The sequence below is a fragment of the Eublepharis macularius genome, chromosome 2, assembly GCF_028583425.1.
Source record: "Eublepharis macularius isolate TG4126 chromosome 2, MPM_Emac_v1.0, whole genome shotgun sequence".
Classification (NCBI taxonomy): domain Eukaryota; kingdom Metazoa; phylum Chordata; class Lepidosauria; order Squamata; family Eublepharidae; genus Eublepharis; species Eublepharis macularius.
The window spans coordinates 92,290,839-92,307,981 of record NC_072791.1 but is presented as its reverse complement, the minus strand read 5'-3'; the positions used below and the strand labels follow the sequence as shown (position 1 = coordinate 92,307,981).

Below are 17,143 nucleotides of genomic sequence, written 5' to 3'. Positions count from 1 at the left end.
AATAATCCATAATCCATAAAACGGTGGGTCCTCTTATGGATTAAAATTGTTTAAATGACAGGAAGCAGAGAGTAGGAATAAATCTACAATTCTCTCAGTGAAGGGAAGTAAGCAGTGGAGTCCCATAAGGATCAGTACTGCTATTTTATCTATATTCATATATGATCTGAGACTGGAGGTCAGAAGTATAGTGGCCAAGTTTGCAGATGACACAAAGCTATTCAGGATGGTGAAAACCTAAACTGTCTGTGAAGGGCTCTGGGAAGTATTCCACAAATTGGGGGAGTAAGCAACAATGTATCCAATGAAGTTCAGAGTAGGTAAGTGTAAGGTGATGCATGCTGGAACAAAAAAAATCCCAACTTTAAGTATATGCTAATAGGGTCTGAACTTGCTGAGACTGAGAGGGAAAGAGACCTTGGGATCATAGTGGATAGCTCAATGAAAATTTTATTTATTTAAAACATTCATATGCTGCCTTTCCACCCAAAATAGGGTCACCAAGGTGAAAAAAATCAATCCAGTGTGTCACAGCAGTGACAAAGGCATACTCTATACTGGGGATTATTAGGAAGTGGATTGAAAATAAAATAGCCAATATTATAATCCCTCTATATAGATTTATGGCACAGCCTCATTTGGAATCTTGTGTGCAGTTTTGGTCACCATGTCTCAAAAAAGATATTGCAGAACCAAAAAAAGCATAAAAGAAGCAACTAAGATGATTAAGGAGTTGAAGCATCTTTCCTTTGAGAAAAGGCAGAAGAGTTGAGTCTTTTCATTTTAAAAAAGGTGAACTAAGTTGCCCAAGATATAAGTTTATAAAATTATGCATGAGGTAGAGAGAGTGCACAATGTTAATATTTTTCCCTCTCCAAAAATACTAGAACTTAAGGGCATCCAGTGAAGTTGGTAGATTCAGAATGTACAAAAGGGAAATACTTCCTTATTCAATGAGTGATTAAAATGTGGAATTCATTACCGGGGGATGTAGTGACGGACACAGGCACAGATGCTTTTAAAAGGGGGTTAGACAGATTCATGGAGAATACGCTCATCTGAGGCTGGTAGCCATGATGTCTTAAGGGAACCTCCATATATACATTAAACCTGTGAATACCAGTGCCATGAGGCAACACCAGAGGAAGGCCTTGTTGTTGGCTCTTCTCAATAACTGGTATACTGGACTACACGGACTGCTGGTCTAATCCAGCAGGAATCTTTTTATGTAGTAGTAATTAGACATGGGCATGAATCGAAACATGAATCAAATTTTGAGACAAATTGGGCTGATTCGTGTATTGTGAAAACACATTTCGTGGGGCTGCATTTTTCATGAAATCTATGACTTTTTGGGCTAATTGGTGAATGCTTCATGATGCCAGACAGGCTGGCACCGATCCATTGATTCCCTAGGCAGCATAGGCCCAGAATATTTGCAGACCTTTGGTTGCCATGGAAACCCCAATCTTAGCCCACATAACCTTGGCCGTTTCCAGATGGCTTACCTGCCTCCGGAACATCGCGCCATGTTGCGGGGAAAACGCAAAATATCGCGTTTTCTCGCGTGAGTTTTGCGCGACATCATGCAACGTTGCACAAAACTCGCGCGAGAAAACGCGATATTTCGCGTTTTCCCCACAACATGGCGCGACGTTCCGGAGGCAGGTAAGCCATCTGGAAACGGCCCTTGATAAGCAGTTCTCCCTACCAACCTGAGATCTCCCATTCTGTTCTATAAGAGCAACGAGCAGGGGGGAGATGGGCCTTCTGTAGCCATGGGAACACCAATCTCATCCCTCCAAACCCTGTTAGGCAGGTCTGTCTGCCAACCAGACAGTTCCTGTTCTGCTGTACATGAGCATTTCTTATATAAGGCACACCTCTGTGCCTCCTGCTTCCAGTTCCAGTATACAGAGGGGGAGGAGCTCTTGCTGGGATTTGGAGTGAGAGAGAGTGGATTTGGGAGCTTTTGGCTGGATTTGCTGCTGCTTCAAAAGAGACTGAAAAGCCTCTTTCTTATTTTCTGCTCTTGTCCTTGCTTGGAACGTTGTTGGGTGAGGGTGCCTTTTTTCCTCCACCCCACCCCAGTCTCAGGGCATTGCCTGGCTCTGGAGCCTAGCTTGACTGAGGCCTCCCTATTTTTTCCTTTGATTTTCTTTGTTTCTTCTTATTGCAATCTTCACCAAACTTGGAGGGTGGTGGGAGGAGAGCCTGCTGAAGTCTTCCTGCGAGTTTGGCATCTCTGGGTATGAAGGGGGCTGTTGTAGGGACCCGGGATCTGATGAATCACGAACCTAATTTCGTGAAAGTTCGTAGTTTGTGGAATGCAATGAATCACAAAACTCGGTTCGTTTTTTTCCTGTTTAGTGCCCATCTTTAGTAGTAATCATGATGTAATAATTGCTAAAATGGACAATTCTATTTCATTCAGATCTGTTTGAATAGTAGTTTATTGTGCTGTTGTACCCAATCTTTAAAACAACCTTACTGGCTGATTGAATAATGGTAATTAAATAAAGAGGAAAGATCTTTTCATCTTCTTGCTTTATATATTTCAGGGTGCCAGCTCTGGAACTGAAAATTGCTCTCAGAGTTAAGCTCTGGATTGCATTGGTTAATGCTTCAGGCCAGTTTCTGGTAATCTCCACAACAGTAGAATTAGCATGAATAGTACAACTTAAATGGTGTCAAAATAGTGGTTCTTAAAAGGGACAGAGTTCCTCTGCAAAAGGTATATCTCCTTTTAGGTGTGGTCTGTTCCATGCTTAGGTATCTGAGGAGCCCTCCCCTGCCTGGCACCGACCCAATCCGGGCCATTTTGGGCATGATCCAGGCCAAAATGTTCCCCAAATGGCAATTTTGGGCCTGTTTTGGGCTGGGTTAGGGGCAAAATGGCCCTGATTGGGCCACTGCCAGGTGGGGGAACTCTCCCCTGTCTGGCAGCAGCTGAATCCTGGCCATTTTGGCCCGATCAAGGGATGTGGTATATGCTAATGAGTTCCTGCAGTTCTTTTTCTACAAAATGACCCCTGAGTGTGATAGACAGGTATCCGTACTGCTGCTTCTTTTTCTCTATAGGAGCAAAAAGATTTTTTTTATCCCAGAAATGATATTGTGTAGATGTGCATGCACATGCTGGTGGTGAAACAAACCTCCCTTTCTGTGACACAATGGCTCTGTCCATATCCCATGGCAGCTTTTTGTGACTTCACTTCATTTATTGCATTGTCCTTGGGCCATAGTAAAGAAAACAGTGCAGCAGATAAAAAACAATATATGAAATTGTAAAGTAGAAACTGGATATCTGATCCCCAATGTAATGTATAGGTTGGCCCTAAGAAGGGTGAGAGAGGAAGAACCATCTTCTGGGAATGTCCTGCAAGACGAGTGCATTCCTTTGAAAGGATTTCCGTTGACTAGACTTTATAGTCAGGAAATCATGTTATGATGATGATACTTGCTCACTGTACAGTATTGAAATGCTATGAAAAAATAAATTCGTGGCATTTATATGTGGAATACGTTAGGTAAACTGTTATCCCTTCATAGTATTAGCATGCATGTGTGCAAATGCATGTTCTGTTTTGTTGGCTTGAAACAGTGAATGGAGACCTTATTAAATAAAGGTCATTTCAAGAACTGACATCATTTCTTTCTGGAATTTAAATTTAGTCTGTAGAGGAACAATAATATGGAAACTGGAAGACTGGAAGAAAAGAGTCAGGGTGTGTAAAATGATACTCAGTTTTTAGTTAACTGGAAGAATGTTGTGGCTCTTCTTAGTTATACAAGTCCAAAAGGATGCAGTTAGATCTTGATCTTGCAAATCCTCAGTGTAGTACTACTTTTGTTGCAGATGTTACTTTTGCAGCCTGTCTTCTGTGACAAATATATAAAAATGCAAGTAAAATTGTATGCATATTTTTTTTATAAATTTTTTTATTTTTCATAACTACAAAACACTACACAGCACTACACAAGACTAGCACAAGGAAAGGGGAGAGGGAAGGGACAAAGGGGGGTGGAAAAAGAAAAAGAAGAAAAAAGGGGGGGAATGAACTACAAACACTAAACACTACACTTCAATGTTTCCCTTCATACTGTCATAATACAAAAATAGCTCCATAGGATAATGATGGAGTGGTTAATCATACAGAGAATAAACATTTCAAATTCTGATTAAACTTTCCTCCCCCTTCTAGGTCCCGGACGCAGTTCTCTCTGTGCAACCGCTGTTGCGGTACTCTCCTCCTCCTCCCCCCCCTCCGGCTCCTCCTTTTCTTCGTTCTCGGTGCAGCAGAGTTCTGGGTTTTTATTCTCAAAATCCTTTAGTTGATCTTCTGATAATATCTTATAGGCCTGATCGTTATATCTGAACCATATTCCTTCCGGGAATAACCATTTGTACTTTATTCCATGGTCCCTCAGAAGAGCTGCAAACTTTTTATATTTAAAACGCCGTTTCCGGACGAGAAATGGAATGTCCTTCAAAATCTTGACTTTCAAACCCATAAAGTCCAAATCCGCATTGTATGAGTTATATAGGATGGTGTCCCGAATCTTTTTAGATGAAAAGTCAATAATGATCTCACGAGGCAACTGTCGCTTTGTTGCATATTTTGAAGAAGCCCGACGGACCTCCAAAATGGCGCTTTTAACCTCTTCTTTAGTCGTCCTCGCGGGTATCGCCAATAGTTCCGAGACCACCTCCCACAGATCCTCTTTTTCCTCCTCTTTCACGTTTTGGAGACGCAAAATTGTCTGCGTTCGTTCCATCTGTAGCCCGATCAGCTGGTTCTCAACCAGCTTCAGCTCCTTTTTTGTAGCCTTCACAAGTGACGCACTTTCCAGAGCAGACTTTTCTGCCCCCCCCGCTGCTGCCTTAATGGTTTTCACCTCGCTTTCAATTAAGCCCACCCTTTGATCAGTTTCGTTCAGCTTGTCAACAAAGGGTTTTATGACTTCCACCACCGCCCTGCGCACCAACTCTTCGAGCGACTCCCCCTTCAAGGTGGCCGAGATTGACTTACCGAGAGCGGGACTTTGCTTCTTTGCTGCCATTTGGGGGGGGGGCGCCAACAAAATTCTGGAACTCAACGAAGGGGAAGAACGAGTCTTCTTCAGATCAACCTCTCCTTCACAAACGCTTGTAGAACAGAAGGGATTCGCTTGTTTACGGGCTTCCGCCTGTTTCTTTTATTTGCCGTTTCTCGTTGCCCGCGGCACTCGAGGCGCCGCGCACGTCTGCCGGCCTCCATAGGGACAAACGGGCAATCCCCCCCCCGCATTGATTTCGGGGAGTTCTTCCCGCCGCGTCCCGGACCCTGGCTCCCTCCCTGGGAGTCCTGGGGGCTAATCCTTGCGGATCAGCCGCCCGGTCAGGGTGCCCGGTCATTTCCTCCTGGACCAGCCGAGAGGAGCGTCCGGCATGGCTGAGAAAACGAAACCGAGAAATTGTATGCATATTTAATATCATGAACATGAATCTGGGATAATTGTGTATGTATATCTTATTTCCACATTTTATATGTGTACTGCTGAAAACACCAGTGTCTCCTGCAACAGCCAGAAAGGGAAACAAGACATACCAATATGACTTAAGTGGATTTTATTCTCTTATGGTTAAAAAAAAGAGAGGAAATGAAAGCTGTAAAAGTTCTAAAGTTGACCAAACCTGCCCATGTGTTGTTCCAGCAATATAAAAATAACTGGTTGTGATAGTTTCCTGTAGATATTTTACTTCATGACCTTTTTAAAAAGGCGTTTTTAGTTCAAATGCCTTTTTAAAAAGGCATTTTTAGTTCAAATTTGAAACTGGAGGCAGGGATATTATACCAGTAAATGGATTAATTGGGGAAGACCCATTGATCTGTGAGTTGAGATCTTTTAAAACATATTTATGTTTTGGTATGTTACTGTATTAGGAAACTATTATATAAGAAACTATCCTTCTAACAATGACTTTCTCTGTTAAATTTGTAAGTTCATTTATACTTTCCAAAGCACTTGAAAAGGCATACATTTTTGAGCTCTGGGTAATGTGTATTTATTTATGAATTTATGCATTTATTTATGTATTTAAGATATTTCTGTACTGCCTCTTCAGACTGCTGCTCAATGAGGCTTGCAATTAAAATAAGCCATTAAAAGCAAGCCATTGGACATATACAGTATGATAAAACTATCCATAAAACCATTAAAAAGCCACTAAGATAAAAACCCTAATTAAAAGCCTGGATAAAAAGATGTGTTTTGGCTGGGCATGTAGAAGAAGGAATAGTAGGTACCAGGCGAGCCTCATGGGGGAGGCATTCGGAATGTGAAGTGCCACTGGCCCACCACAGAAAATGCCCTGTCTTTAGTCACCACTCACTTGACTTCTAAAGGGGGAGGCACAGAAAGCAGGGCCTGAAAGTAGGGTTGCCATCCCCCGCCTGGGGCAGGGAATTCCCCGATCCCACCCTTTCCCCCCGTGCCCACTTACCTGGTTGGCGGGGGGTGCTCCCTGGGGTGCCCCCTTCCCAGGTGGCGCAGCGTGCCCCTGGATGTGGGGCGTGCTCCCACGTCATGAGAGTGGGCAGCAGCGGCAGCAGCAGAGAGAGAGCAGGCGGCGTTGGCAAGAGCAGGCTGCTCTCACTGCTGTTGCCGCCGCCGCCACTGCTCCTGTGCAGCCCATGCTGGCAGGGACAAGGGGCGCGGTGGTGGCAGCGGTAGCGAGAGAGCGAGCTGTGGTGGCTGCGGCCCGTGCTCTCACCACGGCAGCCGCTGTTCCTTTGCAGCCCACGCCAGCAGGGACAAGAGGTGCGGTGGTAGCGAGAGAGCGAGCTGCTCACTTTCTCTGCCCTTTCCCGGCATGCGCGATATTGTCACGCAGGGCGCCCTTTGACCCTGCGTGATGATGTCACTCCCAGAAGTGACATCATTATGTACGGTGACAGCGTGCGCGCCCCCGTGCAAACCGCACATGCACTCACACCATCCTGAGCCCTGACAGGGTAAGAGCAAGCGTCCCAGTCTCCCGCTGGGAGACTTGAGGGACCTGGCAACCCTACTTGAAAGGCAGATCTTAACTGACATATTATGGGATATTATGGGACAGATGGTCCTTCAGGTACCCTGCCCCAAAATATTTAGGCCATTAAAGGTAAGAACCAGCATTTTGAATTGTGCTTGGAAACAGATGGGTGACTGGTGCAGATCTTTCAGCACAAGGGCAATGTGCTCTCTGTAACAACTTTCTGACAAGAGCCTGGTCACCACATTTCAGACCAGCTGAAGTTTCCGGACCATTTTCAAAGGCAGCCTCATGGCAAGTGCATTACAGAAATCTAACTTGGATGTGATCACAGTGTTGATCATTGTGGCCAGATCACCCTTTGTTGAGGAATGGTCATAGCTGGAGAACTGGCTGGAGCTGAAAAAAGGCTCTGTGTCATGGATGAGACCCAAGCCTCCAATTGTACACCAGGATCCAGTAACACCCCCAGCGATGAACGTGCTCCTTCAGGGGGAGTGCAACACCTTCAAGGACAAGCTGCACTTCCCTAGCAGCCTTTTCATTAAACAACAGCATCTATGTCTTGTCTGGACTGAGCTTCAGTTTATTGCATCTCATCCATCATGTTACCTTCTCCAGGCACTTGTTCAGGATTTCCATAGACCCACCTTGCTTTGCTGTTAAGGAGAACAGATCTGGGTTCCATCTATACTTTCTCTGTTCTTCATCTTATTTTGCTTTAAATACCTCTGAAGAAATAGTTTTTAAATCTTATGTGTAACGCAGATTAAACTGGCAAAGGTCTTCAACTTTATTAAGCCTCCAGATACTTTTGGAGTTTTGAGTATGGATAGTAGGCATCACCGCATGACTGGCCTCAATCCACTTGACAATTAAAGTATAGGAGGTTCCAAATCAGGCATCCTGTTATGGTGGAGACAGCTGTTTCTAAATAAGTGCTACCCTCCTGGGTTCTTCTGAAGCACATCCTGCTCCAATGAGGTAAAGGAAAGCCAGGATTAGTGTTTTGCTTTGTCAAAGAAGGGCATGGGTTCCAGGAAATACATTGGTGTCCACCATGATGCCTATTGTTGCCAGGTTTGGGGATCACTGAGTTAAAGGTATCCTTTCATGTTTTCATTTTCTTTTGGTCATACTTAGCACTTCCCTTCTGGGACATGAATTTACTTCCCATCTCAAAGTGAGATATTTTCCCAAGATCTGTTTTGATGCCAGTCTTGAATTCAGGCAGAAGAGCTGTGCAGTGCATCTTCCTGCTCCCACATGCTAGCTAGAAGGAAAAAATAGAGAGGTAGGATCAGAAGGCAATAAGCTGTAGTTGCTTGTAGAACTGGTTGTGTTGAATCATGCCCACCCTCCCCAGAAGATGACTTTTATCCTACCTTGATCTGAAATGAAGACTCTTAATGATATTTTTCTCTGTGTGTGAGTGTGTGAATGTCTCACATGCTAACTAATGTTGTTTCTAATGCAGCTGATTGATTATTATCCTTGTCTATGGGTCTTGCATACAGCAGGAGGTTGAATATATGCAAACAAGATCCTGGACCATTTTTCTGCAGACAGGTAGTAGTGGAGCAGTTAGGAAAGGAAGCCTTCTAAAATCAAACAAGCCACAGTTCTCAAGTATACATGTCATTGAATAGATGGTGGCAATATGATTTGAAGGCTGGGGACTTGCTCCCTTTTCAAGGTTGTGAACTGACCTATTAACTTTTCTGGAATGAAATTTCCCTCTACAATGCTGTTTTTAATTAAATGCGTTGTGAGGAGCTAGATTTACAAAAAAAAGGCCAGATTGTGCTTTACAGGAACATTTAATGTGTAATGGTTAAGCTCCCCCTTTTAAGAACTTTGCTAACAGCCAGCATGGAAAGTATGCGTGTGTGTTGGTAGAGAATGATCAGAACACTGAAAAATGGAAACTAGAGTAGCAACAGCAGGAGAGGATGGAAAAAGGAAAACTACTTTATAATTTGTGTAACTCTTGAGGATCAGATAAAGTTTATTACTCCTGAAAATACTTGATTAATAATAAAAATAATAATGTGTCATCAAGTCGCAGCCAACTCATGGTGACCCCCAATGGGGTTTTCAAGGCAAGAGATGAGGAGCAGTCCAGGTCTTCCCTTGATGGTCTCCCATCCAAGTACTAACCATGGCCAATCCTGCTTGGCTTCCTAGCTCAAGCTGGTCTGGGCTTTTGTGCAACTTTAAAAAAAATACTTAAACTACTCACTTTTATAGAAGATAATAATACATTAGTAGAAAAAATCCAGGAAGATACTCTTATTGTTATAATTTTTTTATGGTAAATGTTGAGAAGAGGTTCATTCTAAACAATTTTAAAAACAATTGATATTTAAATGTATAATTCCATAAATAATTTTGTTATACTTACTTGTAGAACATAGCTCAATCCTACTGGTGCTCAGATTTTTTTCCCTTGGAGCATGGGGAAATCATAATATAGCTCAATTCATGACATTTTGACCCTCAAATCTAAGAGTTCTGGCAGATGAAGAAACAGGCACTTGGCATCCTAAGAAGGCGAAACAGTCTTTTCTTCCATTCTCCAGCAGGTTGAAAGGTATCACCATGGATTTTTTTCAGCTGGAATGTGGTGGAACAGAGTTCCGGAACCTCTTAAAAATGGTCACATGGCTGGTGGCCCCGCCCCCTGATCTCCAGACAGAGGGGAGTTTAGATTGCCCTCCGCGCCGTTCAGCGGCGCGGAGGGCAATCTCAACTCCCCTCTGTTTGGAGATCAGGGGGCGGGGCCACCAGCCATGTGACCATTTTCTCCGAGGGCAACCCACTGAGTTCCTCCACCTCTTTTCCCAGAAAAAAAGCCCTGGGTATCACCCAAATATTTTTATACATTTCACTTATTAATGTCTTCCAGGAATGTAGGTTGATTGATAAGAGTCTTTTGCAAGGTTGATTGTCTTGCCTTTTCTGTGTCTTCCCCTAGTCAGAACATTCTAGAACTATATGTACATACATGTTAGAAGCTTCTATAATCTTCCAGCCTAAGACTGAGTGCTGTATGTATGCATGTACATGCACCCTCAACTGTTGTTTGCTATTGTTACAGTGATTTTTTTTCTAGCGGATTCTTGCCTACACTTTAGATTGCATTGCTGTTTTACTCTTTGACACAGATTTTCATCCAAACCAGTGTATGATATTGCCTTACTGAATTATGAAGTAATTTTGGGAACAAATGCTTTTTCAAAACCATGCTTATTTTTATGAGCATTCCAAAATGGTTGTTATTACCTGGACACAGTGGAAAATATGAAGGATTTTTTCCCTATAAATTGTAGTAATAGGTTTATTAATTTTATATATTTTCTTAAAAAATATGTGAAGTGTCTTATTTTATTGCTATTTTTGAAATCAGCTTTAATGAAGTCCTTGTCACTGAAAAGAGACAAAGACTTCTATGTGGTGATAAAAAAATGATTTTAAATGAATACTGTCTAACTTCCAGCAGTTTCTTTCTTTTGTCCTCAATATTGTTTCCTTTAATTTGGAATCTCTAATTAGCTTTCTGACATTTCAGCATAAATGTAGATTTTTGAAAAGATGGCTATTGCAAACAAACAAATGTGTTTTTCACTGGGAATAGCTTCTCTTCCATTGAGGCTGGTCATTTAGTGTGTCAGTCTATTTTTTTCTCCTTACTCCATTCCTTTCTGCTGGCTTGTTCTAAAAATATAGGCTAGTGGTTGTTTGGGTAGTCAGATGTGTGTGTCGCTCCTTGATAAAAATATTGTTGGATTTTTCAGACAAAACTTCATCTCATATACGGTTCATACGCTTGCTTACAAAAAAAGATCATCAATTTTTTCAGATTAGCTCTGATTAGTTTTGAAACCATGATAGATGTGCAGACATCTCAGGCAAAGGAGGGAATCCATCTCTCTCTGACTGTGGTGTAAGTGCTCAGCATAAATGACAAAAGGAGTTGATATCACTCTTGTAATCCATCTGCATTCTTTTCATAGTGGGTGGATTGCTTACATTGTATAACCTACTAGTCTGGGCTGTGTGTGAAGTCTAAAGTTAAAATGAAAAAAAAATCTGCCTCAATTACTAATAAATTGAGAAATTGGTAACAAATTGTACATTTACTCATAAAGATATAGTAGATCAAGTGATTCCACAGTAATCTGTGTGTCCGTATATAAGATCTTCCAATTGTGTGTTTCTTGTAGTAAGGAATGAGTGCAGTACTCTAGCCAGGAGTTTAAACTTCCCACCCCAGCTAGGCTTTGTAGATCAAGCAGAGAAATAAGTTGTTATGCTGACATAAATTTGATAACGCTGCAGGTCAGTCCACAATATGGTGATTGACTTTGTGAATTGTTCTCAGGAACTTGTGAAACTTGCTACCTAAACCAGCACGACTTGGCCTAATTACAAAATTAGGGTCATTGCCTGTATTGCTTTAGGCCTGGTCCATTTGAGTTGATGGTCATGAAATTGAATCTAGGTTTCACAGTAAAAATATGCAATATGGCTGAGTAGATCTGTAATTTACCATCAGCTTTTGCAATGGATTGTTTTATCTGTACCTCATTAAAGCTTTCATACAATCCAGTTCTGAGATTTATATCCCAGTTCTGAACAGCTTGGAAGGCTTTAGATAGTAAGACCTAAAAACAGAGATCTTTCTTTGAAGAACTTATTTAGTACAAATAATTTGTATGGGTTCTCCCTGTTTTATCTCTTTCCATCAAGGCACACAGAGACTTCTCTTAGAGTTTAATGTTTATTCATTATTGAAATAAAACTCTAACCTATTTTAATTAAGCAAGATACTAAAATATAAAGGATTATTAAAATGAAACCTATAAGTAATGAACAAGTGCATGCAACAAGGATTAGCTCTCCTAACATCTTTCAAATTAATCTAAGATTGATTTAGAATCAGATCTACTATGAAACGCATTGAATTTTCAATAAGAAGACAGATCAATATATTTCTTACCTAGATCTTCATGAGATTTCCTTCATCCAAACCTCTTATCTGGGTGGCATCTTTTATACTAGATTTCTACGAAGAAATCTAAGCTCTTTGACATGTGACAACAATATAAAAATATGATTGGTTTTAGATTTATCAGATTCTTCAGATTTTCAGTCATGACATTCTATCAAGCCAAAAGTGATGCCACAGTATAGGTGCAAGATAAGCTTCAAAATCTCTAAAAGTTGATACAAAGGTTAAGAGAGCAGATCATGATTGGTCCATTCTAGTACATAAAGAATCATTCATCTACCACTGTCCACTACTTTGAATTGGTTGTTAGAGATAAAAGGAACAGCTGTGTGGTTATACAACTTGTTGACCAACTACATTGAAGTTCATACACAGTTCACTAGAGTATATTGTGATTTAATCCATATTCCTGTATCCTGTTACACTTTGAAGCCACATGCTTCAATAGGTTAATGACTGATTACCTGAATGTGATTCCCAAATAATTTCCTGCTGCTGTCATTGATGGCATGGCTGCATGAAATTCATATTGTAAATGTTTGCTTTGTCATATAAATAAACTAATGGTTGGTCAAAATGGTTACTGGGATATGATAAACATATTGCAGAGTGCATCCTTTACAAATAGTGTTCTTAAGTATGAAATCTTCAAATATATGTTTGGCTTTTCCTATAATCTCAGATCCTTTTCTCTTTGGCAGAATCAACTCCTTGCAAAAGGCTTGCTGTTCATTGAGGAGAAGATCAATCATTGTGAAGGCAAGTATGGAGGGACTGTTTGGGGGAGAACTCTGGGCTCCCAGAATGCCTTGTGAATCATCTTTTTTGAAGCTTGAGTGACTGAGGTGAATTTATAGAAAAATCATCAACTCTGAATGATTCATATGGTTGAATGTTCCAAGATTCTGCCATGTATTAGCAACAGAACTAAATTCTGATGATGACACAGAATAGAAATAATTTAGTACAGGGAGGAAGTGACTCCTTTTTTCAAAAAAGTGACTACATGCATATGTTATCAATTTTGATTTTTTTCTCTGGAGAAACAGAAGAGAATGCCTTAAACAAATAATAGCATGAAATTACTTGTTGGTAAATGGTGATTTCTAATTCTTAGATGAACTGTTGGCCCTTTTTGAAGGGCCAAATTAGATGGCTGGGAAACTCATGAATTTCCTGCTGCAGATTTATGATTAACAGCAACTGTGTAAAGAGCCAGTTTGGTGTAGTGGTTAAGAGCGCGGGACTCTAATCTGGAGAGCTGGGTTTGATTCCTCACTCCTCTACTTGAAGCCAGCTGGATGACCTTGGGTCAGTCACAGCTTCTAGCTCTCTCAGCCCCACCCACCTCACAGGGTGTTTTGTTGTGGGGATAATAATGGCATACTTTGTAAACCGCTCTGAGTGGGAATTAAGTTGTCCTGAAGGGTGGTATATAAATCAAATATTATTATTATTAAAATGGGCCAGTTCATAACCAGGGCAGAATATTGCAATGTAGGATGTTAATCCTTCTCCCTAATGAGTATTGTGTTCCAGAACTGCTGTGTTCCACTGGGTAAATATATAAAGTGATTCTACAAGTGACAACTGTTTTGCTGTATGGGTTACATAGGTAGGATGTAGGAGTGTGTGTATAGTTTATATCAGACAAAAAGACCATGGGGAAAGTATCTATTTTCACCTCTGCTAGTTTCAGCAGCTCTTAAATTTTAAATAACCCTTGAAAAATTTGTGAATCTATGTTCTACCATCGTGTCCACTGCAGGCATGCCTACTGCTATCATGTCTTCTTATACTGTTCTACTAATGACTGCTGACCCGAATAAACTGAAGCTCAGTCCAGATAAGACTGAGGTGTTGTCACTGAAAAAACTGCTCAAAGCTTGAGGAGCCAGCTTGTCCTGGAGAGGGTTGCACCCTCTCTGAAGGGGCAGGTTCATAGCTTGGGAGTGCTGATCCCTGTGGTTGGAGGCTTAGGTCTTCATGGCACATAGTGCCTCTTGTTAGCTTCATCTATTGCAAAAAGTCTGATTTCATCATAGTGATTCAGTATTGGATGATATCTAGGTTAAATTACTGGTAATGCCCTATAAGCAGGGCTGCCATTATAAATAGTTCAGAAATTCCAATTGGTCCAGAATGTGGCAGCCAGGTAATTGACAGCGACTGGATATAGGGATTGTATCACTCCTGTGCTGTAAGGTATACATTGGCTGTCTGTTTCTGGGCACAATTCAAAATGCTTATAAGGCCCTACATGGCTTGGGGTCAGGTACTTGAAGGACTGCCTCTTCCTATATTATCCAGCCCGCCAGGTAAGAGCCTCTTCTCCTTGAGACTTTCCTAGCGCATACCTAACTTTCCTTGAGTTGCAAGTCCAAAAATGTGTCTCTTCACCCAGGCTTTTAACGAAGGAGTTCAGTCTTCCTTCATTGTTCTATAGTCAACTCCTAGCCTGAGGACTGTTTGATCAATATCATTTTAGACTGCTCTGTTTTTGTGTGTGTTTATGTCCTGGTTTGTTTTTATTTACTTATTGTATTGACTTGGCAAGTTTTATTGAATTGGTTGATTGAGTGGAGGTTCTTGGTATGATTTGTTTTTAGTGATGTGTTTTTATTGTCTTGGCTAGTTTTGTTATTTTTAGTTTTGAGCTGTCTTGAGCAGGAACGGACAGGTGGCACACAGATTTTTGAAGTAAATGTGCCAGTATCTCTGTATTGAACCACTGGATAAAAAGAACTTCTACAAAAGTTTTGTTTTATTTATATATTTTTCTTCTGCTCAAAGTGGTCTTTAGATAAATGCAGGCCTGTAAGAGAAGAAGCATTGCTTCCAGTGACTTCTCATATCTCCACAGGGAAGCATGCCTTGTCTCTTGAGTTGGTTGAACTCTAGATTTAGAACAGTTACAGTACACTTTTCTGTTGAGCTAGAAGGTCATTAAGAAGCGTTAATAAATTTCACTGATTCAGTCCTAAGTGGTTTCAAATTAGCACTAATGGTAGAAATGTGAGAAGAAGCAGAAAACAGTGTATGCATCTTCTTTGTTTTCCTCAGATTTGCTACGTAAGTTCAGATTCTGATAAGGTGCAGAATTTGCTATGTTGCTTTTAATAGCTTTTCTGATTATGAAGAAAAGTTTGGAAATTTATACTCAGTCTTGTTGGGGTCTATGTCCTGTTTTGTCTCATAGCTTAATTTCCTATAACTTGGTTTATTGGGTTCCAGTTCCTAAATAAGTGGGTAGTATAAAAATGCAGCACCATAGCTGCCTCTTGCAGCAGTGTACTATGTATGCTGGTCCATATTTTAAACTAAAAGAGGATCTAGACCCTCATAGCTAGTGATCACCAATGATCATGATATAACAGCTGTAGGAGATGACCAGTACCTTTTATTACAGGCCTACTTCTATATCTAATGCTTGTGGACTTCGATCTGAAGAGCACAAACTTCCTTCAAGGGTGAATTTCACAATCCGTTAATTTTGAAGGCAATGTGACTGTGTTGAAAACTAATGGGATACAGTTCATTAAGTCTGCAGTCCTAAGCATACATTATTGGAAGCTTGCTCCACTGAAATATATGGTTTGGATCCTAAATAGAGGTGGGCACGAACAGCAATACGAACTAAAAAAACCCACGAACAACCCGATCGGCTGTTCACGAACAAGCTGTTAGTGAGGCGCCATTATAAACGAACAAGTGGTCATCGCAAGCTTCGTTTGTTGCGTTCGTCCGCTGTTCGTGAAGCCAGACAGTCAGGTGCCTTCAATCAATTCCCTTGGCAATGGATGGAGGGACTGCCTGAACTCTGTCTGCACTCCTTCTGTTGCCCTGGAAACCCCAATCAAAGCCAAACTTAGCTTGATAGGCTCCTTCCAAGTGTGGAGCTCCAAATTGGTTACAATTGGTTACATGGGAGCAGAGACCAGGGGGGAGGGAGGGGGAGGGGAGGTCTTCTGTAGCCATGGGCACTCCAATCTCATCCCTGCAAACCCTGTTAGGCAGTTCTGACTGCCAACCACAGACCTGCTGCTTTTCTTTATGGGACCTCTGGTTATAAAAGGAAGCGTGCTTCAAGCTCTGGCTTTCAGTTTCAGCAAGCAGTGGAGTGGGAGAAAGCTGTTGCTAGCGTTTTGGGAGAGAGACAGGGAGAGACCATTGGAGCTTGATTTTTTGTGTGTGGTGGGATAGGGATCTATCTCCTCTGGTTCCAGGGCTGCTGCCAGGCCCTGGGGCCAAGCTCAGTGGGCACCTCGGATGAGGGCTCACACTGATTACTATCAGTGCCTGATCTGGTCAGGTTTCTGGGAGTGCCGGGCTAGGGCTCTACCCCCTCCCTCTGGTTCCAGGGCTGCTGCCTGGTTCTGAGGCCAAGCTATGTGGGCACCTTGGCTGAGGGCTCATACTGATTACTATCAGTGCCTGATCTGGTCAGGTTTCTGGGAGTGCTGGGCTAGGGCTCTACCCCCTCCCTCTGGTTCCAGGGCTGCTGCCTGGCCCTGGGGCCAAGCTCAGTGGGTACCTCAGCTGAGGGCTCACACTGATTACTATCTGTGCCTGATCTGGTCAGGTTTCTGGGAGTGCCGGGCTAGGGCTCTACTCCCTCCCTCTGATTCCAGGGCTGCTGCCTGGCTCTGGGGCCAAGCTCAGTGGGCACCTCAGCTGAGGGCTCACAATGTTCTGTCATTCTCATTCCTCCTTAATTCTTGTTTGCTGGCACAATGAGGCTTCGGGCGGGGGTGAAGGATGGTTGTGGGGGGAAGTGCAAAGATTGTCCTGATTGCCACATGGAAAGCAGTACTGGGTGGGGCTCAGGGGCAGCAGAACCTCCTGCTCCCCAAGATTCAGCTGTGGGGGCTGTGGAGGAGGCCAAAGAGCTCTTGCCGCCGGGGGAAGAGGATCTCCTTAAATTTTTTGAGGAGGAGGGCCAGGGGTCCATGGAGGAATGGTTGGGGTTCGATGAAACATCCATCCCGTCTCCATCCCAAAATCTCAGTGCTGTCCCTGCCTGCAGTCCACCCCTCACTCCGTCTTCTAGTGCCAGCTCTGCAGCACAGCCTGTAACCCTTCGTCCTCCTTCCCCTGGAACAGTTAGTGGG

General features: G+C 42.3%; 1 protein-coding gene across 1 annotated transcript in view; it reads left to right on the top strand.

Moving 5' to 3' along the window:
• PRR5L (proline rich 5 like) overlaps window positions 1–17,143 on the top strand; it is a 98,527-nt gene that overhangs the window by 38,195 nt on the left and 43,189 nt on the right. Inside the window, exon 5 of the mRNA XM_054971731.1 lies at window positions 12,734–12,791. Within this exon, the coding sequence (XP_054827706.1) occupies window positions 12,734–12,791 (58 nt within the window). The remainder of the gene's footprint in view (window positions 1–12,733; window positions 12,792–17,143) is intronic.